The sequence below is a fragment of the Aegilops tauschii genome, chromosome 4, assembly GCF_002575655.3.
Source record: "Aegilops tauschii subsp. strangulata cultivar AL8/78 chromosome 4, Aet v6.0, whole genome shotgun sequence".
NCBI lineage: Eukaryota > Viridiplantae > Streptophyta > Magnoliopsida > Poales > Poaceae > Aegilops > Aegilops tauschii.
The window spans coordinates 455,801,779-455,828,111 of record NC_053038.3 but is presented as its reverse complement, the minus strand read 5'-3'; the positions used below and the strand labels follow the sequence as shown (position 1 = coordinate 455,828,111).

At 52.9% G+C, this 26,333-nt stretch overlaps 1 protein-coding gene across 2 annotated transcripts; it reads left to right on the top strand.

Annotated features, from left to right (window-relative positions):
• Positions 1–15,576: 15,576 nt before the first annotated feature.
• On the top strand, positions 15,577–26,130 carry LOC109735554 (uncharacterized). Of its 2 annotated transcripts, none has more exons than XM_020294777.4 (6): positions 15,577–15,773; positions 16,292–16,383; positions 16,545–16,881; positions 18,104–22,887; positions 23,038–24,525; positions 24,717–26,130. In XM_020294777.4, the coding sequence occupies exons 3-6, from the start codon at positions 16,776–16,778 to the stop codon at positions 25,836–25,838; spliced, it is 7,500 nt and encodes a 2,499-aa protein (XP_020150366.3). In that variant the 5' UTR covers positions 15,577–15,773; positions 16,292–16,383; positions 16,545–16,775; the 3' UTR covers positions 25,839–26,130. The 2 variants fall into 2 exon arrangements, with proteins under 2 accessions (XP_020150366.3, XP_073353002.1); XM_073496901.1 differs by lacking the exon at positions 15,577–15,773 and adding an exon at positions 15,812–16,101.
• The last annotated feature ends 203 nt before the right edge of the window (positions 26,131–26,333 follow it).

Sequence of the window (26,333 nt, the reverse complement as noted above, 5' to 3'; positions counted from 1 at the left end):
GTAATGGGCCACGGGTAGGCTAACCCGAGTCCCTGAACCTTTCAAGACAACGGGGTTGGTTGCGCCCCTCAAGGCGTCAAGACGAGGTGCCGCCTTCTGGTGACCGGCTGGAGGAATAGCCGGCTGCCCGTAGACAAGCCGACTCCTAGTGGGCGGCTTCCAGAGAAGCCGGCCCCTAGCAGTCGGCCCGTGGTGCCCGCGAAGCCTACGCCCTCATCAAGAAAGACAAGACAGGGAGTGGCTACAGTGTAGCCCATCCCTCCCAAATCCAGGGATGGGCGTGGCCACAGTGCACCGTACAGGCGAAGATCTCCGCCCGGCGCGGCACTGTTGCCACTCCACCCCTGACGTCACCACAAGCAGGCGGAGCCCTGCTCCCACGACGGCCTGTCGGTACGGCCCAAGGACGATGGGCCCCACCGATCAGCGAGAGCCCGAAAGACGGCTAGAACCCCGCTAGTCGGACCCGAGGGAGGTCGGCCCCCAGCAGTTGGCCCGCCCCTTCCTCGGGGCCCGCACGCCATTAACCAGACGAGACACGGAGTGGCTACAGTAATCGCCCGCCAGGCGGCGGCGCTATAGCCACGCTCCCCTGACCGAGCCTCCGTCATTAGCATCATGGCTACAGTGATCAGCAGCCGACAAGACCCGCGAGCAGCGGGGGCGGCCTGTCGGCTCCGTACCAGCCCAGTCGGCGGGGCCCACCAGGCGGCGGGCCCCAGCAACCGGCGGAGAAGCCGGCCACCAGAGAGACTGACAGCCGGGTCCTACACCCGGCCGGATTACAATTGTACCCCTGGGGGTAGGCCTCTATAAACCCCCCAGGGCACCCATGCAAGGGTTCCCAACCTGTTAGAACTAGACTCACCCATAGAGAAAGGAGAGAGCTAGCCTTGCTTTCTTCCACCTCTAGCAAACAGCTCAAGGAGCACCATTGTACCACTAGTGCCTTAGTGATCATGCGGAGACCCTGCAGAGCAGGACTAGGGGTGTTATCTCCACGGAGAGCCCCGAACCTGGGTAAAGTTCGTCGGCGTACATGTCTACACCTCATCCCGCTTCCAGGCGCCGGCGATGTTCTACTCGCTCCCACCATGATAAGCCATCCTTTGGCATATGTCGCACCCAACCCCCAACATTTGGCGCCCACCGTGGGGCGAGGTGCACCGTCGTCCGGAGACCTGTTCTGGACGGGAACCCTGTTCCTCCCTGGCGAGCGCAACCAGCCCAGCACGCCAGATGGAGTCTGCGCCGACGCGCTGCATGGCGCGGAGGTCGCCTGCGCGGCGAGCTGCCTCGCCGATCTTGTCGGCAAGGTTCACCTCTCCGACGAGCCCGCGTCTGATGCGGGCACCGATGGCCCTGAGAGCCGCCTTGTCAGCCTCCTCGATCAGCTCCACGTCGCCAGCGAGCCTGCTGTAGACTTGGAATCTGTTGGCTCCACTGACCCGATGCTTGTTGACTCCGACACTGCGTCGCTTGACGCGTTCCCCACCAACGTGGTGGTCTACGACAAGCCGCTTCCTCACGCGGAGAGCGGCGGAAGCGCCGTCACGGAGGTGCTAGTCATCGGCCACAGCGAGCACTTCGGCGGAGGTGCTCATGACCCGCTCGATGCGGCATTGCAAGACCTGACGGCGCCCATCCCAGAAGACGCCGACGCCGAGATGCTGGAAGTACGTCGCGCCCAGCTCGTCGAGAACGCCAAGAAGCTGGCCAACATGAGACGCCTATCGGAGGCCTACCAGTGCGAGATGGACCGCGCTGTGGGTGGCACGCCGGCCCTTGGTGGGCCTAGCCGCATCGGCACGGTCCAGCAACGCGGCGTGGCCATCGCCAGCCTGTTCGGGGCAGACCGCCCCGTCTACGCCACGCCCGCGGAAAACATACGAGCTGCCAGGCGGCAGAAGAAGAGCTGGACAAGTTCGAGGGATAAGAGCGTCGCCAGATGGCGGAGCGCGTCCAGCGACTCCTCGACGCGGCTACTGAGCAGCACGAGGCCGGCTGCCGCACTGAGGCGCCCAACCGGCAAAATGACGATCCGCCTCCCCGCCGAGACCAAGGCGCGACATCCCGGACGCCGACTGGTGGCGTCCGCGGAAGAAGAGACAAGGAGCCGGCTGCCAGCCGCAGCCGGACTCGCATCACTATCGAGCGCGACCAAGACGGCCGCCCAAGAGGAGTGGAACGACGGGATGACTGTCTGCCTCTTCCCCCCCCCCTCCCCCCGCAGGGAGAGGCGCGTCTCCCTGCCGCCTGTTGAGCACCCGACACTCGGCGACCGCCTTGGCCGCCGAGAAGGAGTCGGAGAAAACGACGCCCGCCACCGGATCGACCGTCTCAACCGATCCCTGGCGCTAGAAGAAGAAGATGAGCTGGGTCCGCCCTGTTTCGGCCCTCGCATTCGAGATGAGCCCTTCCCCAAAGGGTTCACACTCCCGAGAGACACGCCCAAATACACCGGCTCCATAAAGCCGGAGGACTGGCTGGTCGACTACTCCACAGCCGTCGGCATCGCAAACGGCAACAAGCGCGTTGCCGTGAAGTACGTTCCGCTCATACTCCAAGGCACGGCCCGGACATGGCTGAACAGCCTGAAGCCCCGCAGCATCAACAGTTGGGTCGACTTCACCGAAGCCTTCGTCCGCAACTTCACCAGCACTTACAAGCGGCCGCCCAAGCCCCGCCAGCTCTCCTTGTGTGTCCAAGGCCCCAACGAGTCGACTCGTGACTACCTCACACGCTGGACCGAGCTCCGCAACTCTTGCGAGGGCGTGCATGAGGTGCAGGCCATCGAGTACTTCACCGCCGGGTGCCGAGAGGGCACCCTTCTCAAGCATAGGCTTCTCTACGACGAGCCGGCGACCCTCGACGAGTTGCTGATCATAGCAGATAAATACGCCACGGCCGACTCCTCCCTGAAGGCAGAGATCCAAGTTGATGCGACTGGCAAAGTGGCTCCCCCAGCTCCCCGGGCCCTGGCTGGAGACACCAGTTGGCGTCAACAACCCAACGACAACAAACGCAAGGCCACGCAGCCGGCTTCCACAAGCCGGCAGGTGGCGATAGTCGAAGACCAGCAGCCAGAAGGGCAGCCTCCATCCAAGCGCCAGAAGGGCGGCAAGCCCAATTGGCTGCCCGCTTTCTCATATGAGCAGACTCTTGATGCACCCTGCAAATTTCACAGCGGCGCGAAGCCGTCCAACCACACCACTCGGAAGTGCCATTGGCTCACCAGGATCGCCAAGGGTGACGGCCTTCTGCCTCCTCCGCCTGCTGGGCAGCCGCCTCCTCCTCCACCCCAGCAGCCGGTAGTTCGACCAGTCGGAGCCATACAAGACGAGTATCCCGAAGAGCACGGAGCTTATGTCGTGTTCACCAGCGTGGCCGACGATAAGCACAGCAGACGGCAACGACAGCAAGAAGTAAATGCAGTAGCATCAGAGACCCCCGAGTTCATGCATTGGTCCGAGAAGCCCATCAGCTGGAGCAGAGCCGACCACCCGGAAGTAATGCCCAATCCTGGCTCCTATGCCTTGGTTCTGGATGCCACTTTTGCCACAGAGAGGCGAGCAGCTCGCTTTTCCCGAGTTCTGATAGATGGCAGCAGCAGCATCAACATCATGTACAAGGATACCATGGAGAAGTTAGGAATCAAACAAAGGCAACTTCAGCCCAGCCGAACTGTATTCCATGGCATAGTTCCTGGCCTTTCCTGCTCACCAATCGGCAAGATCCAGATAGACGTCCTCTTTGGAGACAAAGATCACTTCCGCCGAGAGCCAGTCTGGTTTGAGGTGGTGGACCTTGAGAGCCCATACCATGCACTGCTTGGCCGGCCTGCTCTGGCCAAGTTCATGGCGGTCCCCCACTATGCTTACCTCAAGATGAAGATGCCGAGTTCCAAGGGAATTCTGACCATAGCAGGGGATTACAAGAAGTCCTCCGCCTGCACAGCAGATAGCAGCCGGCTGGCCGAGTCCCTTGTGATCGTGGCCGAGAAGCGACTCCTTGACCGGGTTGTGGCGATGGCAGGCAAGCAGCCAGAAATGCCGCCCAACCCCAAGGAGTCGGAAGCCGAGGGCTCGTTCAAGCCGGCCAAAGAAACAAAGAAGATACCCTTGGACCCGGAGCACCCGGAGAGGCACGCTGTCATAGGCGCGAGCCTTGACAGCCAATAGGAAGGCGAGCTCGTCGATTTCCTCCGTGAGAATCGGGATATCTTTGCATGGTCTCCCAAAGACATGCTGGGTGTTCCGACGGATTTCGCCGAGCACAAATTACATGTCCGGTTTGACGCCAAGCCAGTCAGGTAGCCCTTGCGCCACCTGTCAGAAGAGAAGAGAAGAGTCATTGGAGAAGATATAGCCCGGCTGCTGGCAGCCGGCTTCATCATGGAAGTGTTCTTTCCAGAGTGGCTGGCCAACCAAGTCCTTGTGTTGAAGAAAAACAAGCAATGGCGCATGTGTATTGATTATACCAGCCTCAACAAAGCCTGCCCCAAAGACCCATTTGCTTTGCCGAGAATTGACCAAGTGATAGACTCCACAGCCGGATGCGAGCTGTTGAGTTTCTTGGATGCATACTCAGGGTATCACCAGATCAAGCTGAACCCGGCCGACAGGCTGAAGACCGCCTTCATCACACCATTTGGAGCCTTCTGCTACTTGACCATGACGTTCAGCTTGAGGAATGCCGGCGCCATGTTTCAACGTTGCATGCAGAAGTGCCTCCTGAAGCAACTCGGCAGGAACGCCCATGTTTATGTGGACGATGTTGTGGTGAAGACGGAGAAGCGTGGAACGCTGCTAGAAGACCTCAAGGAGACCTTTGAGAACTTGCGCCGATTTCAAATCAAGCTCAACCCGGAGAAATGCGTCTTTGGAGTACCAGCCGGCCAGCTTCTCGGCTTCCTGGTCTCAGAGCGCGGCATAGAATGCAACCCCGTGAAAATCAAGGCCATTGAGAGGATGGAAGTGCCCACCCGACTGCTGGATGTGCAGAAATTCACTGGCTGCTTGGCATCCATCAGCCGCTTCATCAGTCGGCTGGGCGAGAAGGCTCTTCCCCTGTACCAGCTCATGAAGAAGACCACTTTCTTCGAATGGAACGACAAGGCGGACGAAGCTTTTCTCCAGCTCAAGAGGATGCTGACCACTCTGCCTGTCCTGGCGGCTCCGACTCCTAAGGAACCCATGCTCCTCTACATCGCCGCCACCAGCCGGGTGGTCAGCACGGTCATAGTGGTAGAACGCAAGGAAGAAGGCAAGGCACTACCAGTCTAGAGACGGGTGTATTACCTGAGTGAAGTGCTGTCAGCCTCCAAGCAAAACTACCCCCACTATCAGAAGATGTGCTACGGCGTGCACTTTGCCTCCAAGAAATTGAAGCCATATTTTCAAGAGCACCCAATCACTGTGGTCTGCACGGCTCCACTTGCCGAGATCATTGGAAGCCGAGATGCTTCAGGCCGAGTGGCCAAATGGGCCATAGATTTGGCCCCCTACACCATCTACTACCAGCCTCGCACCACCATCAAGTCACAAGCACTGGCCGACTTCCTCGTCGACTGGGCTGAGACCCAGTACCTGCCACCAGCGCCCGACTCCACCCATTGGCAGATGCATTTTGATGGTTCCAAGATGCGCACCGGTTTGGGAGCCGGCATCATCCTCACCTCTCCCAAAGGCGACAAGCTCATATATGTGCTGCAAATCCATTTTGCCGCCTCCAACAACGTCGCTGAATACGAGGCACTCATTCACGGGCTCCGGCTTGCCAAAGAACTCGGCATTCGCCGGATCCTGTGCTATGGTGACTCTGATTTGGTGGTCCAGCAGTCGTCAGGCGACTGGGACGCCAAGGATGCAAACATGGCGAGCTACCGCTTCCTCGTACAGCAACTCAGTGGATACTTTGAAGGATGCGAGTTTCTCCATGTGCCAAGGAATGACAATGAGCAAGCAGATGCCTTGGCACGAATCGGTTCCACCCGTCAAGCAATACCAACCGGCGTCGCCCTACAACGCCTCCTCAAGCCGTCTGTCAAGCCATCGCCAGAGTCGGATTCCATCTTTGTGCCGGCTCCTCCTGAAGTAGTCGGATCTGACTTGAGGACCCCAGCAGCCGGCACAAGGAATTCGGCAGGTGACCCGGGGACTGCAACAGCCGCACCCAGCCCGGGGACTTCAGAACCCGGCTCGGGGACTGCAGCAGTCGGCCCGGGGACTTCATCAACTCAGCAAGCGGCAGCTGACTCCAACCCGCCGCCTCCCGGCCCAACCGCCCTCGTGCAAGTAGCAGCCCTAGCAATCGAAGAAATTGCAGCGCCTTCGTGGGCCAAGCCCATCCTCAACTTCCTGGTGAACAAAGAGCTGCCGACTGATGAGATCTCGGCCCGGCAAGTGCAACGCCGGGCAGCAGCATACACCATAGTCAACAGAGAGCTTGTGAGGCACAGTGTCACTGGTGTCTACCAGCGCTGCGTAGAGCCGGAGCAAGGCCAGGCAATCCTCAAAGATATTCATCAAGGCGAGTGTGGTCATCACGCGGCTTCAAGAGCACTCGTGGCCAAAGCTTTCCGCCACGGTTTTTTCTGGCCGACTGCTTTAGAAGACGCCAAAGACTTGGTCCAGAAATGCAAAGGGTGCCAGAAGTTCCGCTCCAAGCCACATTAGCCGGCTTCTGCACTCAAGACTATCCCCATTGCCTGGCCCTTCGCTGTCTGGGGCCTGGACATGGTGGGACCATTCAAAACAGCACGAGGTGGCATGACTCATCTGCTTGTCGTAGTGGACAAGTTCACCAAGTGGATAGAAGCAAAACCAATCAAGAAGTTGAATGGTCCGACTACTGTGACTTTCACCTCTGACATCACCATCCGGTATGGCATACCACACAGCATTATCACCGACAATGGCACGAACTTTCCCAAAGGTGCCTTGGCCCGTTTCTGCACGACGCAGGGCATCCGACTGGACTTAGCGTCCGTCGCCCATCCGCAATCAAACGGCCAAGTAGAGCGAGCAAACGGCCTCATCTTGTCCGGCATCAAGCCCCGACTGGTCGAGCCTATGGAGCGCTCGGCCGGCTGTTGGCTCGATGAGCTGCCGGCCATCCTCTGGAGCCTGCGCACAACTCCGAACAAGTCAACCAGCTTCACGCCTTTCTTCCTCGTCTACGGTGCCGAAGCCGTCATCCCGACGGACATAGAATTCGACTCTCCTCGAGTCACCATGTACACCGAAGAGGAGGCATAAGAAGCACGTCAAGACGGCGTCGATCTGCTAGAAGAGGGCCGGCTGTTGGCACTCAGCCGGTCCAGCATCTACCAGCAGAGCCTGCGCCGATACTACAACCGGAAGATCAAGCTGAGATCCTTCCAAGAGGGAGACCTTGTGCTCCGGCTGATCCAGCGAACAGCCGGCCAGCACAAGCTCTCAGCGCCTTGGGAAGGCCCCTTCATCATCAGCAAGGTGTTGGGCAACGATTCCTACTACCTGATCGACGCTCAGAAGCCTCGAGCGTGCAAGAGGGACGACTCCGGCAAGGAGACGGAGCGGCCATGGAATGCAAATCTCCTCCGAAGATTTTACAGTTGATGTAGTATGTACCACGCTACCTTTTGTATTAAAGTACGAAGACTCCGGGTCCCCCGAGAAGAGCTCGGGGACTGCCCTCTTTTATCTATATGATAAGAATTATGCCTATGAATGTGTTATTTCCTTTATGCCGCTTGGCACGGGGTCCGATTAGTCGGCCCGGGGACTCGCCGCCTTGTACTATGAAATGCTTCCTGCAGCCGGACAAGTAATGTGTTGGCACTTAAGCCGTCTCCTGCCAGAGGCCGCAGCTCGCAGAGCGACTGTCTGGTGGGTAGGAGAAAGGCAGAAAGGGTGCCCACATGAAAAATGGCTAAGGACCCAAAGCATGTGCATAGTTCAAGCCGGCTTCCCGCCTCTACGACCGGCTGTTGAGCAGCCGGCCGGCCGGCTTCTACTTAACTTGCTAAAATGTTCTAAATCGGCTAAGTACTTGCCTTAAAGTAGCTAAGTACTTGACCCAGCCACAGTCCGCAGAGCGGCTGTTCGGCTGGCAAGACGACAACTAAGGGAGGGCGGCAAAGGAAAAAGCCAAAAGGGCAGAAAGCAAGGAAAGATAGAACTCGGCAAAAATATTTACATAGCAAAAAGCCCTTGGCCGACATTCAAGGGAAGTTTGAGATACACCCCGCGGGTGGAATTGTGCAAAATTAACAAGTTCGTCGAGACTGATAAGCAGGTAAAGCAAAAGATAAACTGGCGGCCTAGGGAGCGGCAGACGGGTTCGGTGGATCGGAGGAGTCGGCGGCGCCGGTTGGTGGAGCGGCCGGCTGGTCAGTCTCCGCTTGGTCACCTCCAGTGGCAGCCGGCTCGCTTGGGCGTGGCTCGTTGCTGGAGGCGTGGTCGAGCTGAGGTTGGCCGTCCGCTCCGACCTCTGGCGCCTCCTCTTCGCCTTCCTCCTCCTCCTCGCCTTCTTCCTCGCCGCTGGAGTCGATCACCTCGGCCGAGTCCTCGCCGTCCTCCGGGTTCAGCCCGAACCATTCTGGTGGCGCCTCGGCGCCGTTTTCGGCTCGCTCCGGGACGAAGACGCTGGTGTCGGTGTACTCGGCGATTGCCGCCGCTCGCTTGACAAGGTCATCTTCCATGACCGCCAACTCCTCCTAAGCCTCTAGCCGAAACAAGGCCAACTAGGCTAGACTTAGCCTAGGGTACCACGCCTTGACGAATTCCAAGGCCCGGCGTGCTCCAGCCCGGGCCAAGGAGCCCTTCCAGGCCTCAAGATGGCAGGCCGCCACCTCCAGCCAGTCGGCAGTCCGACTGGGAGTGCGCGGTGCCGGCATGTCCGGCCACAGGGCGGCGATCGTCTGGGCGCCGATACGCTGAAGACGGCGCAGCATCCGGTGAGCCGGCCGAAGACGGGCCTCGATGCTTAGGAGCTGCTCACCAATGGTCCGGGGGGCGTCGGCAGCAATCTGTGCACCTTCCGCCCTCCGTCCTTCGCGATCAGCTTCGATGGCCTGATTGGCGGCGTCAGAATGACCAGGAAAGAAGTCTGCTCCAAACAGAAAGCAAAAAGCCAAAGTCAGAGACGAGAGGCCGGCTCGACCAGCAGCCGGTAGCTCAAAAAGGGAAAAGAGGGAAGCTCACCATCAACTATGTCTTCGATCTCGTGAAAGCCGGAAGACAGCATCGCCTCCTTGTCGGTCCAGGCGGAGCGTTCGGTCGCGAACTCAGCAAGGAGGCTGGTCTCCTTGTCCTCCGCCTCCTTCTAGGCCTTCTTGAGAAGCTCCGCCTGCTCTGCTAGTTGCGCGACCAGCCGGTCACGCTCTTCAGCCAGCTTGCCGCACTCCTCCTCCTTAGCGCGCAGCGCGGTGTTGGCTTCGCCCAGCTGCTGCTGCAAGGCAGCGTTGGCCTCTGCAGAGAAAAGAAGAAGGGAAATGCGTCAGTAACCAGCAGAAAAGAAGAACAGTTGCCGGGGAGATCCGGCCCGACTGCTTAGCAGTCGGCCCGAATCTCGGGGACTACAGCCCGCGGGTGCGCCAGCGCGCCCCTGCAGAGAAAGAAGAAGACTTACTCCGGCTCTCCGACAAGTCGACAGCACGTTGATCCAACTCCTGGACTTTGGAGTTGAAGGCGGCCGCACGGAGGTTATGATAATCCTGCAGCAAGGATATCAGCACTCAGAGCCTGCTAATTAAAGTTCCGAGCCGCCTGCTCAGCAGCCGGCCCGAAACTCGGGGACTACACCCAGTGGGTGCGCTGACGCGCCCCCATGAAGCAATACAAGTTAAAAATGAAGAAGCAAGAAGCGTACCCGGATGGCCTCTCGCGATTCCAGGAACGCCTTGTTGCAGTGCTTGATAGCGACGGCCTCGGCGCGGAGTTTGGCTTGAACGTCCAGGACCACCTTGTTCAGAGGGCCCGTCCCGCCTCCCCGCACCCACCCAGTGGGCGCGGCGCTGGTCGCCTCGGTGTCCAGGATCGAGGAGCTTGCGGCGCCGGTCTCCAGCAGGCGTGGCGCCGAAGCTGCCTTTGCAAGCCGGCGGCGCGTTGGTGTGCAGACCTCAGGAGTCGGGCCCGTCACCACCTCGTTTCCGGCTAGTGGCACCGGCGGGTCCGCCGGCTGCTCGCCTTGAGCGTTCCCGGACGGTGGCGGTGGAGGCACGATTACGTCCGACATGGTGACGTCGCCGCTGTCCCTCTCCATGACGGGGTGCTCGCCGCCGGCTTCCCCAGTCTGCGCCACGAACTCCGGTGGTGGCGGCGCGGAGTTTAGGGAAGTGACGAACACCGCCGACTGGCGGCAGGCGGCCTCCTCGGCCTGCTTCTTCGTCGCGTCAGCTGCTTCGGCCTCCGCCAGTTTCTTCAGGGCGGCGGCCTCCACCTTCTCCGCTTCCGCCTTCTCCAGGCGGGCGGCTTCCTGCTCCTCGCGCGCTTCCCGCGCGTTCCGCTCCGTCGCCTCCCGGAGGTCGGCGGCCGGATTGATCCGCCGAGTGGTGGTGGAAGTCTCCGCCGACCCCGCGATGGAGGCGGCGGCCGACTTCTCAAAAGAAAGCGGAGCCCTAGATCAAGGGAAACAAAGCAAAGAAACTCGGACAAGATCAACAAGGAAGGAGAAAGTACGAGATGAAGGCAGTACTTACGCGGAAACCAACTGCGGCTCCTTCACCGCCTTGCAGAAGCGGATGGCCTTCGCGGCAGCTTCATCCCGCTTAGTCGCCGCGGCCGAGCCCTTGGGCTTCTTCGGCCGGCTGCCGAACAAGCTCGGCGTGGCCCTGCGTTTTTTCGCACCACCTTGGGCATCCGGCGCGGCAGATGAGCTGGCGCCCGGCTGGCCAGACCCTGGCTGGTGGCGCGGGGCGACTTCCCCCGCATCATCGTCGGGCCAGTCCTCGAGGCCGGCTCCGAGCCTCGAGCCGCCTGCTTCGCCGCCTCCCCCCTCGGCGTCGTCCTCCAAGGCCGCCGCCCCCAAGTCGGGGTCATCCACGTCGCTCTCCGCTCGGTCGGGGAGGAACTGACGCTCCGGCCCCGCAGCGCCGGTGGCCGGCTGGAGGAGGGGGCTCTGTTCAAAGGCCGATTGGTCAGGTTGGGCAGGCAGAACTCGGCAACGAAAAGATAGAAGAAAAAAGAAATATAACCTACCATAGGCGGGGGGTCGGCGCGGGAATACGGCTCCTTGCCAAACCACCACTCCTCCGTGAGCTCGCAGTTCGCAAGGTAGTTCACCATGTGAGCTACCTCTGTGTGAGGCATCTCCTTGGTGCACAGCCGGCTTGAGTCCCGATGCCCGCTCATCTGACAGATCATGTGAGGGTGGCCCTGGAGCGGGAGCACCCGGCGCGCCACAAAGGCGGACAACAAATCGGGCCCGGTCAGGCCCTCCAATTGTGTCAGCACTCGGAGCCGTGCGATGGCGGCGGCTCCGGAAGGCGACGGTGTCTTGGACCGGTACGACTAGTTGGGTCGCGTCCCAGCCGGCGGGCCGGCTGCGTAAGACGGCAAGTTGACCCAGTCGCCCTCCGGGAAGACGCTCTTCACGTAGAAATACGATCGCTGCCACATCTTCACCGACTTGATCAGCGTGATGGGAGGAAACGGATTTTCGGGTGCCGGCCTCCGCACCGCAATAAAAGCGCTGCATTGAGCCGGCACGCCCGCGACGAGGGTGCCGAGCTTGGTGTAGAAGAACTCCCCCCCAAAGCTCGATGGTGGGGAGGACGCCGAGAAAGCCTTCGCACAGAGTGACGAAGGCGGACAGCAGCACCACCGTGTTCGGGGTAAGGTGGTGCGGCTGAAGACCGTAGAACTCGAGGAAGGACCGGAAGAAGCCGCTCGCCGGCAGGCCGAGGCCGCGCAGGCAGTGCGAGCGGAAGACGACCCGCTCGCCCTCCTCCGGCGCCGGCGAGATCTCCCTCTCCGGCGCGAGGCGGACCTTCACGTAGTCCTTGCCGGGCAGCCGTCGCGTCTGGCGGAGAAAGTGGATGTGGTCGTCATGAACTTCGGAGCCGTCCCATGCTCCGGAGCGCGCCATGGGGGGCGTGGGGTTGGAAGATGAGCTCATCGGAGACGAACCACTGCGGCGCTCAAGCGTGGCTTGGAGGCACTACGGCGAGAGGAAGAAGAAGGAGGAAAGAATGGGGTGGAGGGGCGCGCGTGCTCCGCCGCTCCCCCTCCTCCCCCTACTTATAGGCCTACGGGCTGCGAAGCCGAGGGGGCGATCGTGGGATTTACTGCGCCCACGACCCCACGCCCCCACGCTTATCGCACGAGTTACTGCGCGCAGTAACTCCGTGGGAAAACTCAACCGCCTACCTCGCCCGCAGCTGATCCGCTCGCGTGCCGAGGCCTGGTAGTGGCGGGCCCCGCCAGCAGGCGCGTCCCATCGCTAGCGTGGGCTGGCAGACTGGCCCGACCACTCGACGCCACGTGACATACCCACAACGGGCGGCGGCCTGGAGGCTTAGCAAGCACGCCACTTGGTTCCCGCCGTCGCATTCAAAGTCTGGATAAGTCAGGCTGGACGAGGCCGACTTCCGCCAGTCGGCTCGGCAGAAGCCGGATGAAGCTCCGCCTCAAGCACTCGGAGAAGGAAACTGCTGAGGCTCCTCGGCTGCTCAGCCGCGGCACCTCACCAGCTTCGGGGACTACTGTCGGAGTAATGGGCCACGGGTAGGCTAACCCGAGTCCCTGAACCTTTCAAGTCAACGGGGCTGGCTGCGCCCCTCAAGGCGTCAAGACGAGGTGCCGCCTTCTGGTGACCGGCTGGAGGAATAGCCGGCTGCCCGTAGACAAGCCGACTCCTAGTGGGCGGCTTCCAGAGAAGTCGGCCCCTAGCAGTCGGCCCGTGGCGCCCGCGAAGCCTGCGCCCTCATCAAGAAAGACAAGACAGGGAGTGGCTACAGTGTAGCCCATCCCTTCCAAATCCAGGGATGGGCGTGGCCACAGTGCACCGTACAAGCGGAGATCTCCGCCCGGCGCGGCACTGTTGCCACTCCACGCCTGACGTCACCACAAGCAGGCGGAGCCCTGCTCCCACGACGGTCTGTCGGTACGGCCCAAGGACGACGGGCCCCACCGATCAGCGAGAGCCCGGAAGACGGCTAGAACCCCGCCAGTCGGACCCGAGGGAGGTCGGCCCCCAGCAGTCGGCCCGCCCCTTCCTCGAGGCCCGCACGCCATTAACCAGACGAGACACGGAGTGGCTACAGTAATCGCCCGCCAGGCGGCGGGGCTGTAGCCACGCTCCCCTGACCGAGCCTGCGTCATTAGCATCACGACTACAGTGATCAGCAGCCGACAAGACCCGCGAGCGGCGAGGGCGGCCTGTCGGCTCCGTACCAGACCAGTCGGCGGGGCCCACCAGGCGGCGGGCCCCAGCAGCCGGCCACCAGAGAGACTGACAGTCGGGTCCTACACCCGGTCGGATTACAATTGTACCACTGGGGGTAGGCCTATATAAACCCCCCAGGACACCCATGCAAAGGGTTCCCAACCTGTTAGAACTAGACCCACCCATAGAGAAAGGAGAGAGCTAGCCTTGTTTTCTTCCACCTCTAGCAAACAGCTCAAGAAGCACCATTGTACCACTAATGCCTTAGTGATTATGCGGAAACCCGGCAGAGCAGGACTAGGGGTGTTATCTCCACGGAGAACCCCGAACCTGGGTAAAGTTCGTCGGCGTACGTGTCTATGGCTCATCCCGCTTCCAGGCACCGACGACGTTCTACTCGCTCCCACCATGATAAGCCAACCTTCGGCATATGTCGCACCCAACCCCGACAAGATGAGAAAGCTGCTGTCCTCTAATATCGCCGGCGAGATAAGAAGTCGCACTCAGTGGCGGGCCCATTTTGTTTCTCGACGACGTCGTATATGTTTTGGGCATCTTCACGTGGGCCAGGCCGGAGATGTGCAAATGGACGGACTCCGGTGTTTTTCTAGATTCTTTTTTGAGACCAGCCACTACCCAACACAGGCCCATCTTCCCTCTCAAACAAAGAAGAGAGAAGGCCCATTCTGCTAAGGTCGGCAACCCTAGCGAAAATTTCCGTTCCCTCGAAAATGGTAACCAAAAAACGGCACCGGCGGCGGCGGCTGCTGGTGCTCGTGGGGAACGCCGACGGCGAGCGCCGACGGGCACGAGGGGAGCGGGCGGAGGCTCTCCCAGTCCGCAGCAGCAGAACAGAACAGAAGCCCATTGCGTCGGCGATCCTGCCTGGCGACGCACGCAATAATACTGCAGCAGCATCAGCGGCAAGCAGGTGGAGGACACGCAGCAGCAGATGCGTCGCGCCATGTGAGGCGAGGTGGCGAGGCGAGGGAGCCACGAGGCCGGCACGTGGGCGGGCGTAGGAGCTGTCTGAGTGTGACCGTCCGCTTCTTCGGTTCTTGATGAGTGATGATGGCCGCGCAGATCCGGGGACCCGCCGGATTGGTGGTAGCTGCTGAATTTTCCTCGCGCTCACATGGACATACGGAATCCCTCCGCAAATCGGTCGTATCGTACGTGGAATTCCATCGTACGTGCCCTGTTGGCTGTACGTAGATCGTAGCTCATGTCAAGTACTCCTATGTACTAGTGCTGCCACCTGCACCGCACCGGTGGTTGGTTGATGCCCGAGTTCATGGGCTGCCGGGTAATAATGTTCCTCTGCAGACTTGCTGCGAGAGCAATGGGGGAGACTGCTTGATCTGCACGGAGGATTTCTTTCTTTTCTTTTAATCTTTTCTACTACCAGCCAAGTTCACATCAGCAGTTTCTTAAAAAAAAAGTTCACATCAGCAGCGCCAAAGGAAAAAGGAGATCGGACACACGCAGAGGGAGTGAGGAACAGATCACCGGATCACATAGAGATGCTAGATGAGCACCACGAGATCGATCATAGCATAGGGAAATGCCAAATGAGCATTTTTCTATGTGCCACTTTCGCGAGGGCAGGTGCGCGTGTCACATGGGCATGGGCATGGGGATCGTTCAGATCAACGGAACCTCATCATTTTGTTTTCCCTCGGGTCTCTCTCTCTCTCTCTCTCTCTCTCTCTCTCTCTATTAATCCAAGGTTAAGCCAGTCAAGCGTGCCTTCTGCAGCAGTAGAAACTAGAAAACATGTCTTGGGTTTCTCTAGAAGACGCAGCCAGGAAGCAGCAGTGGCAGAAACAACACGTGAACTACAGAGGCCAGGCCAGAGTAAAGACACCGCGGTCAAACGGGTGGGTAAATGCAATATTGAACCCGCCCATCAACCCCGGCGACAGTTCCCTGCTGTCCTGGATAAACATTTCAACTTCTCTAATAACCCCGGATTTAATTGGCAATAGAGCATCACCGTCCGTCCGTTCACCCGATTTACAACTTTTCAGAAAGCACCGCCACCCGATTGGTTTTATCATTATTATTGCCTTCAAGGACCGCTTTCATTGCCACACTAACCACCGGTAAATCAATCACGCAGCTCAAATCACAACCCCAGGAAAAACGAAAAACTCCGCTATCCTGCCACAGTGTGTTTCCCCCGCTGCGCCGCGCGTGCTTGCGCTTGGCCTCGACCGGCCCTCTGCTTTTCCTTTGCGCTTTGCACAGCCTTCCCTCGGCATGTGCACACTTCAAGGGCACTGCTGCTGCTGGTGACTGGTGAGTGGCGTGCTGACCACAGGCAATGGGGGCGAGATCGTGAGGTGAGATGGGATCTTGATTCTTGCCTGCCTTGTCGCCACCAGCCAGGCTCCACTGCGGTACGCCACTGCGCTTCCCTCCCTCCCTCCCTCCCTCCCTCCTCCGCTCCAAGATTGGATCTTTACCAACAACCTGTGCTTCCCCGTCTTCTCCTCTTGATCTGTTCTCCGGTTCAGCCTTTTCCGGCGCATTCTGGTTGCCATCTGCCTCCCAGTGGTGTTCTGCTGCTTTCATTGGGTTAGTGGGATGGGGAAGAACAGTGGGTGGTGAATCGTGCGTGTGGTCTCTTGCCTCTGGTTGGGTGGGACACCACTGCTTGATTCGCTCTGGTATTGCTTGCGACGGGGGGACTCTGATGTAGCATTGGCCTCCCTCCAAGTTCTAGGGGTGTGTGAATGTTTATCTTCTTTTATTTATTTCCCTCTTCTGATTTTACCATGTTCAATAGCATTGGACCTCCTTTTCCAGTATCTTCATAGCTAATCATCCCTGCAGTTTCATTTTCTTCCATTTCTTGCAGTTTTGGTTTGTTTTCATCTCTTTACTGAACACTGTTTCTTTTCTGGGCGTAATGCAGTGGGATTGTTAACCTGTCTCTTTGTATCCTCCGAAACTGGTTCAAGACTTCGTCCATTCTGCTGCGTTTATCAGGAAATCTGTGGATGGGAGGTGAATATTTCTACTGACTATACCAATCTTGACCCCTAATTTTCAGCTTACATTGTGCTGTTTCCCATTCTGTGGATTCCATTCACGCAGTTTCTAAAAAAAGAGCAGAAATTGTAAATCCTAGTTTTAACTGCTGATCGATCTACACTTGTGCACTGTAGGTAAACTGCTTACAGATTGGGAGATTCTGTGTGCTCTTCGGGCTCCTCGCTCTTCGCTTTGCCCGGAAGCATGATATACTTCACGGCTGCTTGAATGCGTATTCTGAAGCAGTGGAGTCATCTTCTGTCGCCACGCATGATATCATACCGCAGGGTTGCTCAATCCTGAGCACCAAAGAAGTCGAGAAACATCGTGCCATCTGTGGTGGTTTACCTTGCTCCTCTCTCACAATGGCGACTTTAGTCCGTCATGACTCGAATAATACACGGTACTCATGGTTGTGGGTTAGCCATATCAGCCCTAAGAACTCCAAATGGCTTCAGGAGAATCTTACTGGTATGCATTTTTTCGCACGATTCGTTATTGTTTATGCTTTCTTGTTAATTTAGTGTGGAGTACATGCCTTAGTATCGAAAATTGTACATATGAGCGAACAAAGTTTTGTTGAGCTTTGCATCATGCTTTATAACCACTCAATTAAATATAAAATGCACATGCAATGCAAGCCATTTTTCTGTATATACGTTTTCTTGTCTGGCAGATAGTTCAAAACTTGCCTTTGCTGGATATCTGTGTTTGGTGTGTTGGAACATTCTGATCTCAATAATCCGTACGATCCAGCTTATATTGTTTGTAAATTTGCTAGTTGAATTCCTACTAACGTGTGTGCCACAAACAGATCCAATTTACATAACTTTTTCATGTAAATTTACAAAGCCTGCTAAGTGCCTTTGTTTCATGATCATTTAGTCTGTAAATTTTGCTCATGACCACTTTGGACCATCTTCTCAAGTTCTCAGCGCCAGACTGATATAATCTCATATCTGGCAATCGAAAGTTCATCAATGCGAAATAGGCATCTCTCTTTATTGAGGTAGAAAGGTGACAGCAAAAGACAGGGCTATCGCCTTATCGTAGATAACAAACTTTTGATCCTTCAACTTGAATTAATTTCTGAAGTCAACAAAGAGGCTGGGCTGACACTAACTTGAATTTTTGTTTGCGAATTGCAGTAGCACATTGTAATTCACAAACTAAATGATGTTGCTTGTAATGTGATTATGCAACACTACATAAACCTGCCATATCTATTTTTAATAATAGCATAAACACGTGAGTACGTGACTACTTCAGTTCACCTCATTGTCATGATTCTCTACATGCTTAATTTGCTATCTTATGATTTTTGAACTGAAATGCTATTGTATGATTAGGAACAGTATTACCAAAACCCCGTCTATAGAAGAAACAGTATTACCAAAATATTTATGTTACAATAGACTTAATATTTTGTTTGGTTAGTTTTTTGGGAGTTCAGTATGTATGTGTATATAATAAGATATTTGTTTGGTTCCTTTGCATTTTCTTGTATTAAACATATTTTTTACTTCCTGGGAGTAATATTTTATTTCTGACCTACATTCATCTCTCATCATTTTGTATTTACTTTGTTGATACATCATGTAGAATCTGATTACATTGTTGAAAGTAGAATTAACAAAAATAAACTAGTAATATTGAACGGCATGTGACTAATTGAATTTCTTTTTGTGAACAGACATGGATATGATGGTCAAGGCGATGATAAAACTTATCAATGAAGATGCTGATTCTTTTGCAAGGAGAGCAGAAATGTACTATAAAAAACGCCCTGAGCTCATGAAACATGTGGAAGAGTTTTACAGAGCATACCGTGCCTTAGCAGAAAGGTACGATCAAGCAACTGGTGCACTCCGGCAGGCCCATCGGACAATTTCAGAGGAGTTTCCAAATCAGATGCCATCAATGTCTGAGGACTCGCCCTCCTCAAGCCAAGAAGGGGAGCCACGTACACCAGAAATGATGACACCCTTGCGTGCACCTTTTGAACCTGATGATCTGCACAGGGATGCACTTGGTGTTTCACCACCGCTATTTACTGTCAAGAGGAATGGTACACACCCTGATGAAATAGGTTCTTTATCAAGTCGCAAAGGTCTCAAACAGTTCACTGATTTGTTTGAAAGCTGTGATAGTGCCCATCGTCTCAATTTCTCTGATGGGAAAGTAAGAAAAGGCCTCAGTTTTGAAAGCCCAGATGCTAAAGTGAAACAAGATGCAAGTGATGACATCATGAATTTGCAAAATGAGATTTCCAAATTATTAGCAGAGAGCCAAAATCTAAAGCAACAAGTTTCATCTGAGTCTCAGCGGGCAAACAATGCTGAGAATGAATGCCAAAGCCTTAAGGACACCATCTCATGTTTGATTTCTGAGAAGGACAAAGCCCTTGTGCAGTACAGCGAATCCACCAAAAGATTGTCTGCTTTAGAGACTGAGCTCTCTAAGGCACACAACGAACTCAAGAAACTCTCTGATCATATGGACAGGGAAGTTCAGAATGTAAACAGTGCTGAGTCATGTAACAACACAATGCAATCCGAGCTTGAAACTCTGGGCCAGAAGATCATGATGCAGCAGCAAGAACTTGCACAAAATAGAAAAGATCTGGTGGATTCAAAGAGTGAATTCGAGAGTGAGATCCACTCCCTGAGGAGCACTGTCACACAAATAAATACTGAAAAAGATGTGGCTCTACTACAACATCAGCAGTGTATTGAGGAGGTTTCTGATCTGGAATCCAAGCTCTTGAAGTCACAATCAGAGCAGGAGAAGATTGAACTGAAGGTACAATTGCTGGTGCAAGAACTTGAACAGAAGAGAGAAGAGGCTGGTGCCATACATACTCGGCTGCAGGATGAACACTTCAATTACATGCAAAAGGAAGCAGCTCTTCTTTCAATGGAAGACCTGCATTCCCAGTCTCAGGAAGAGGTTAAAAGGCTGGCACAAGATCTTGAATACTCCAACAAGAAATTGAGTGACTTGGAAGCTCAACTTCTCTTTGCACAATCGGAAACAGAGAAGATTGCAAATAAAGCCCAGATACTGGAGCGGGAACTTGTATGCAAGACTGAAGAAGTTAGTATCCTTCAAAGTAGTTTGCACAAGGAAGGGCAGAAGTGCATGCTTGCTGAAACAACTCTTCTCAGAGTGGAGAACCTACATTTGCAGTCCCAGGAAGAAGCCAAGACACTAGCACAAAATCTCGAAACCTTAAGCGAGAAGCTTAGTGAGGCTGAAAATGATAGGTTGAATCTGCAGAACATTTCACAAGAACTCAAGAACACCATTTTGGAGATGGATTCTGAGAAAAACGCAATGCTAGTTCAACAGCAGCAGTCCTTGGAGAGACTTTCTTATTTAGAAGCACATATTTTCGATGTACAGTCAGATCTGGATAAAAATAAGGAGAAAGTCCATTTGCTGGAACAAGAACTGAAACACCACAAAGAAGTGGTGGATGGCCTTCACAATAATTTGGAGGAGGAAGGCCATAAACGGATGCATGCCGAAGCAGAACTTAGGGTGGTGGCAAACCTGCATTCTGAATCTCAGGAAGAAGTGGGTAAGCTTGTTATGGATCTTCAAAAGTTAAACGATGAGTTAAGTGAAGTGCAGGACAGCAATCTGATTGTGGAGGACTTATTGTGTGAACTTATGAACACCATCTCTGTTTTGAATACCGAGAAAGATGCAGCACTTCTTCAACTGCAGCTGTCCTTAGAAAGAGTAACCGATCTGAAGTCAGAAGTCTCGGAGACACAGTTGGAGGCAGAGAAAACTGAGGAGAAGTTGCAAGTACTGGAGCAAGAATTTGCTCAGAAGAATGTCATGGTCGATTTTCTGCAGTCAAGTCTGCAAGATGAGGGCAAGAAACGTGTGGAAGCTGAGACATTGCTCATGTCAAAAGAGAATCAATACTTCCAATCACAGGACGAAGTAAATAGATTGGCCCTGGAGAATGAGACACTGAACAGAAAGTTGAATGAGATGGAGAACCTGTCTTTCAAGCTTAAGAACACCATCTTGCTGCTGAATTCCGAGAAAGACGCAACTCTTCTTCAGCACAAGCAGTACTTGGTAAAAATATCTGATCTGGAATCTAAGTTTTCAGTGGTGCAGGTTGAACTAGTGAATGCTGAACAAGAAGTGCAAATGCTTGATAAAGAACTTGAGCAGAAGAAAGAAGAGTTTGATAGCTTGCAGACTAGTCTGAAAGATGAAGCCCAAAAGAATGCTGAGGGTGAAACAGCTCTTCTCACGATAACTAATCTATATTCTAGTTCTCAGGTAGAAGTGAACAGGTTGGTCCTTGAGATTAATAAGCTGAACAGAAAGTTGGATGAAGTGGAAAACGTGTCTTCCGAGCTCAAGAACACCATCTTGCTGCTGAATACCGAAAAGGACACAGCTCTTCTTCAGCACAAGCAGTCCTTGGTGAGAGTATCTGATCTGGAATCTCAACTCTCTGAAATGCAGGCTGAAGTAGAGAATTCTGAACAAAAATTGCAAATGCTTGATGATGAACTCGAGCAGAAGAAAGAAGAGGTCAATAGCTTGCAGACTAGTCTGAAAGATGAAGCCCGAAAGCATGCTGAGGGTGAAGCAGCTCTTCTCACAATGACTAATCTGTATTCTAATTCTCAGGAAGAAGTGAACAGGTTAGCCATTGAGATTAACAAGCTGAACAGGAAGTTGAATGAAGTGGAAAATGTGTCTTCGGAGCTCAAGAACACCATCTTGCTGCTGAATACTGAAAAGGACACAACTCTTCTTCAGCACAACCAGTCCTTGGTGAGAGTATCTGATCTGGAATCTAAACTCTCTCAAGTGCAGGCTGAACTAGAGAATGCTGAACAAAAAGGGCAAATGCTTGATAAAGAACTCAAGCAGAAGAGAGAAGAGGTGGATACCTTGCAGACTAGTCTGAAAAATGAAGCCCAAAAGAATGCCGAGGGTGAAGCAGCTCTTCTCACAATGACTAATCTATATTCTAATTCTCAGGAAGAAGTGAACAGGTTAGCCATTGAGATTAACAAGCTGAACAGAAAGTTGAATGAAGTGGAAAACGTGTCTTCGAAGCTCAAGAACACCATCTTGCTGCTGAATACCGAAAAGGACACAACTCTTCTTCAGCACAAGCAGTCCTTGGTGAGAGTATCTGATCTGGAATCTAAACTCTCTCAAGTGCAGACTGAACTAGAGAATACTGAACAAAAAGGGCAAGTGCTTGATAAAGAACTCAAGCAGAAGAGAGAAGAGGTGGATACCTTGCAGACTAGTTGGAAAAATGAAGCCCGAAAGAATGCCGAGGGTGAAGCAGCTCTTCTCACAATAACTAATCTATATTCTAATTCTCAGGAAGAAGTGAACAGGTTAGCCCTTGAGATTAACAAGCTGAACAGAAAGTTGAATGAAGTGGAAAACATATCTTCGGAGCTTAAGAACACCATTTTGCTGCTGAATACCGAAAAGGAAGCAGCTCTTCTTCAGCACAAGCAGTCCTTGGCGAGAGTATCTGATCTAGAATCTGAACTCTCTGAAGTGCAGGCTGAACTAGAGAATTCTGAACAAAAAGGGCAAATGCTTGATAAAGAACTCAAACAGAAGAGAGAAGAGGTGGATACCTTGCAGACTAAGCTGGAAGATGAAGCACATAAGCACATCGAAGTTGAAGCATCTCTTCTTATGATGACAAATATGCATTCTCAGTCTCAGGAAGAAGTCAGTGGGTTGGTTTTGAAGATCGAGAGGCTGAATGATAAATTGAATGAAATGGAGAGCAGTAAGTTGGACCTTGAGAGCATGATATCCAAGCATGCAGAGGACAACAGTATCCTTGGTGAACAAAATCTTTCTTCTGAATTAACTATCAGTGGCCTTCACGATGAACTGGACATGTTGAAGGAAATGAAAGTGAATCTAGAGAATGAAGTGGGGCTCCACATTGGTGACAAGGAGATACTTCAGAGTCAATTGACCCATCAGAAGAAAGAGACAGAAATTCTGGAGAAGCAGTACTGTTCACTGGAACATGAGATGGAAGCAGTAAACAGAAGTGCAGCAGCACTCCAGCAGTTACTCGAGGAAAAAACATGTGAGATGGAGAAGCTGTCAGACGAGTGTTTGATCTTGAAGAAATCATTTTCAAATGCAATTGTTGAAACTGAAGCCCTGAAGGAGATCATAAAAGAACTGGAAGCTTCACAAAGCTCTCTGAAATATGATGTTTGCTTGCATAGTTCTGAGAAGGATGCTCTGGCACGGGATCTACATATCCTCAATAAAAAATATGCTGATATTTCGGAGCAAAAGTCCATGTTGGAGATTTCATTCTCTAATGTGAATTCTGAGATAGGAGAACTGAGAATGAAGTTAAAAGATTCAGAAGAACTGTCCCGGTGTTATCTTGCCAATAACTCTGCTCTTCTTGCTGAAAAGGACAATATTCTGTTCCAGGTATTACTATAATTGTGCCTTCACTCTTAACTATCTGATTAAATATTCATCCGTCTTAAGTTCCCTTGTTAGTACAAATTATACTCTTCTTGTTCATAGTCTGCTTGAACAGTCCCGTTCCTATCTGATCCAAATCTTATTTCCTGTCAGCTGGAGAGCGCTACACTGGCTATGAAATCTCTGGAGGACGACCATGCTGATCTGGGAGGCAAGAACTCGTCCTTGTTAGCAGAGAAAGACCTCTTATATAGTCAACTTGAGAATCTACAAGATCAGGTGGAAATTAGAAATGAACAGCATGAAGCTTTGCTCAGGTTGCACCAAATACAGATAAATGACTTTGAAGCGACAGTTTCTTCCCTGCAAGAGAAAATCTGCCATATGGACGAGATGCTTGATCAAGAGCTGCAAGATTGTACAGATGCTTCTATCAGTGCATTGATCTTGAATAATAGTTTGGCTGATGTTAAAGACAAAAACTTTGCTCTCTTTGATGAATGCCAGAAGTTCATAAAGGCCGCTGATTCTGCAGAGGCAGTAATATCACGGCTCAAGGAGGAAGCCAAAAATGAAGAAGAGGAGAAGGAAGTATTGCTGAAACACAATAAGGAACTGAGGGAGGGAATCTCACAGCAAATAAAGATCCTCAATGTCTGCAAGGACTTAGGACGTCCTAGTGTGATTCATGATGAAATTATGCTTCAGACTTTGTCTCGTGAAACTTGCAACCATGTAAAGCATAAAGAGGAGAGTGAACATAGAAATGTCTTCATGGAAGCTGAGCTATCTGTTCTTGGAACAATTCTTACAGAAATAGTCATTGACTTCAGAGATCTGCACTTGCAGAAGTGTGAACTTGAGAAAGAAGTGGAGGCAGGTGCAGCAGAATTGCTTTTTGCGCGGAATGAAAATCACAAGCTTATTGAGCTGAATGAACAGATGTGCCAAAGGTTGCAGCAAGGTAGTGAGAAGGAGGAGACGTTGAACATTGAACTCAGCAATGGCATGGCACGGTTAATGCAGAAGGATGATGAGCTACACAAGGCAGATGAGAAGAACCAATTCTTGCAGGAGACAAACCAGGAATTGTGCAGAGTTCTCAGGGATCTTGAGGCTTCTGCTGAAGATGCAAAAGGTGAACTTGAGGAGAAAATCGCAGCGCTAACTGAACAAGGTGCTGTTAGGGATAATGATTATCTTCTTCTTTGCGAAGCTAACGTGGCGTTGCAAGGAGATATTGACACTCATAAGCAGAAGGAAGAGAGTTTGGTGTCTACACTTGAGATGGTGACAAAAGAGAATGAGCAACATGAAAGGGAAATTGTTTCACTCGTGAGTGATATGATAACTTGTTCGGTGAATGTCATGATCTATGAGGAACATCTACTTGAGCTGATGATGGAATGCGAGGCTCTTGAGATCAGAATGATCACTGAAAAGGGAATGCTAATGAAAGAAATCTCCTCAAGGGATGCTTATGTTGATGAGCTGCACAGAAGGATTGCCGTCATGGGAGCAGAAACTGCAGAACTGAAGGCAGAGATGAGCAGATATCTGCCACTTTTAGCATCTCTGTCGGATCAGATAAGCATGCTGGAGGGAGGCACCCATTTACTTTCAGATAAGGAAGGCAATTTGGTAAGCTGCCCCGTCCTATGAAACTGGAGCATTTTCCATTCTCCACGGATATGCAATATGCCGTGTTTATTATAAAAGTTCTCCATAGTGACACTAAAAGAGGAAATTTATTTTTCTCCTTGACAAATAGCATTATGTCATGTAAACTAGATAGTTCTACCTTTCACTTATAATATATTTGGCTTATGCAGGAGCTTGTACAAGATGACAGACGTGGTTCAGAGTTCCTAGACATACCATCAGGAGTTTTGGAGTTGGACAGCTTGATTGCAAGAGTTGAAGCACTCCGGGTTGTGATATTAGATGTCAAGGACCGCCAAGATAAGGAGTTTACTGAATTCGCTGCTAAATTGGAGTCGGCGAATCTGGAAATTCAAGATCTTAAATCAAGAAAAGGTTCATGCATTAGACACAAGGAACAATACATGGAGGATGATAGGCAAAAATATGACGCCGATAACTCCAAAGGGAAGCAAGCACAGATCATGAAAGATATCGAACTTGACCAGGTATCTACTTGCCCACCATATGGCTCCGGAGCTGCTGTCTACCCTCTTGGTGGTGATGCAAATGCAGAGCTTGATGATGAGATGCTCCAGCTGTGGGAGACTGCTGAGAAAGATTGCAAGAGTGGGACAGCCAAATCCTCATCATCTGAACATGACATACAAGAGGTGGAGGAGGTGAAGAGTCAGTACACTTCCTTTGAAATAGCAAGAGGAAGAGACCAAGGGATCAACAGACTCGAGATATCGACAGCAACCCTGGAACCTCAGCAATTATGGACCAAAAATGTCCTTGAGAAGCTCGCCACCGATGCTCAGGGGCTGCTAATCATCCAAGCAAGCATCGAGGAAGTGAAGCAGAAAATCGAGGGAACTTCCAAGGGCAAATCTCCCATGAGCTCAGAGTACAGCAGTATCAGGGCTCAGCTGCAGGAGATCGAGGGCTCTGTCTTGGAACAGATAGGTTTCAACAGCAGTTTGACGAAGAAGGCTGAGAATTATCCTGCATTTGAGGTGAATGCCGACCTAGAGGGCTATTCCAGCAGAAGGAAGATCTCAGAGCAGGTGCAGAAAGGGTCGGAGAAGGTCGCGAGGCTGGACCTCGAGCTCCAGAAGATACAGTACGTGCTGCTGAAGCTCGAGGAAGAGCACGAGTTCAAGAGGGTCAAGGTCTCGGAGAAGCGTTCGCGGCTGCTCTTGAGGGACTACGTGTACGCAAAGAAGGACAAGAATGACGCCGGGCAGAAGAAGAAGAGTAGGGTGCCCTTCTGCGGCTGCGTGCGCCCCAAAACAATGACGGAGCCTTAACCGTTTCGTTCTGTAGGCAGCCCAACAGGCTCATGTTCCTTCTGATTTGGAGCTGCAGCAAGTGATGTCTTTAGTGTCTCTTCTGTAATGAGTTGCATGATGATGTTAGCAAGGAGCTCATGCATTCAGAGTTTTGTCCTTGTTAAAAAAATGAGGCAATGTCCCCCTAGTTTTAACTAGTTAATCCTACTGATACTGTTACGAATCGAAGCATTTTGTGATTCCGTTGCCCTTCACTGTTTCTCTATGTCTGCAATGAAGATATATGAGAATGCTTCTTTCAGGGATATAATTCTCAGTCCCTTTTTACTGTATTTAGATCTACTTTTATCTTCCATCTTGGAATTTGGTAGTCGATACTGGTACTCTGATCTATCGCCGATTTGGTTATTAGTAGTCTTATACTCTCAGTGCCTCATATGTCTGTTAACTTTTCTGTTCATATTTGTCTGTCCTCTGCAAGTGTATTTCTGATCTGTCTCCCAAATTTTGTTA

What these genes read in the sequence shown, in the direction of transcription:
- LOC109735554 (XM_020294777.4), top strand. Translation starts at nt 16,776, where the DNA reads ATGGCGACTTTAGTCCGTCATGACTCGAATAATACACGGTACTCATGG. An exon ending in GCTTCAGGAGAATCTTACTG is followed by an intron (nt 16,882 to 18,103) that starts GTATGCATTTTT and finishes TTTTGTGAACAG; the next exon opens with ACATGGATATGATGGTCAAG. An exon ending in AGGACAATATTCTGTTCCAG is followed by an intron (nt 22,888 to 23,037) that starts GTATTACTATAA and finishes ATTTCCTGTCAG; the next exon opens with CTGGAGAGCGCTACACTGGC.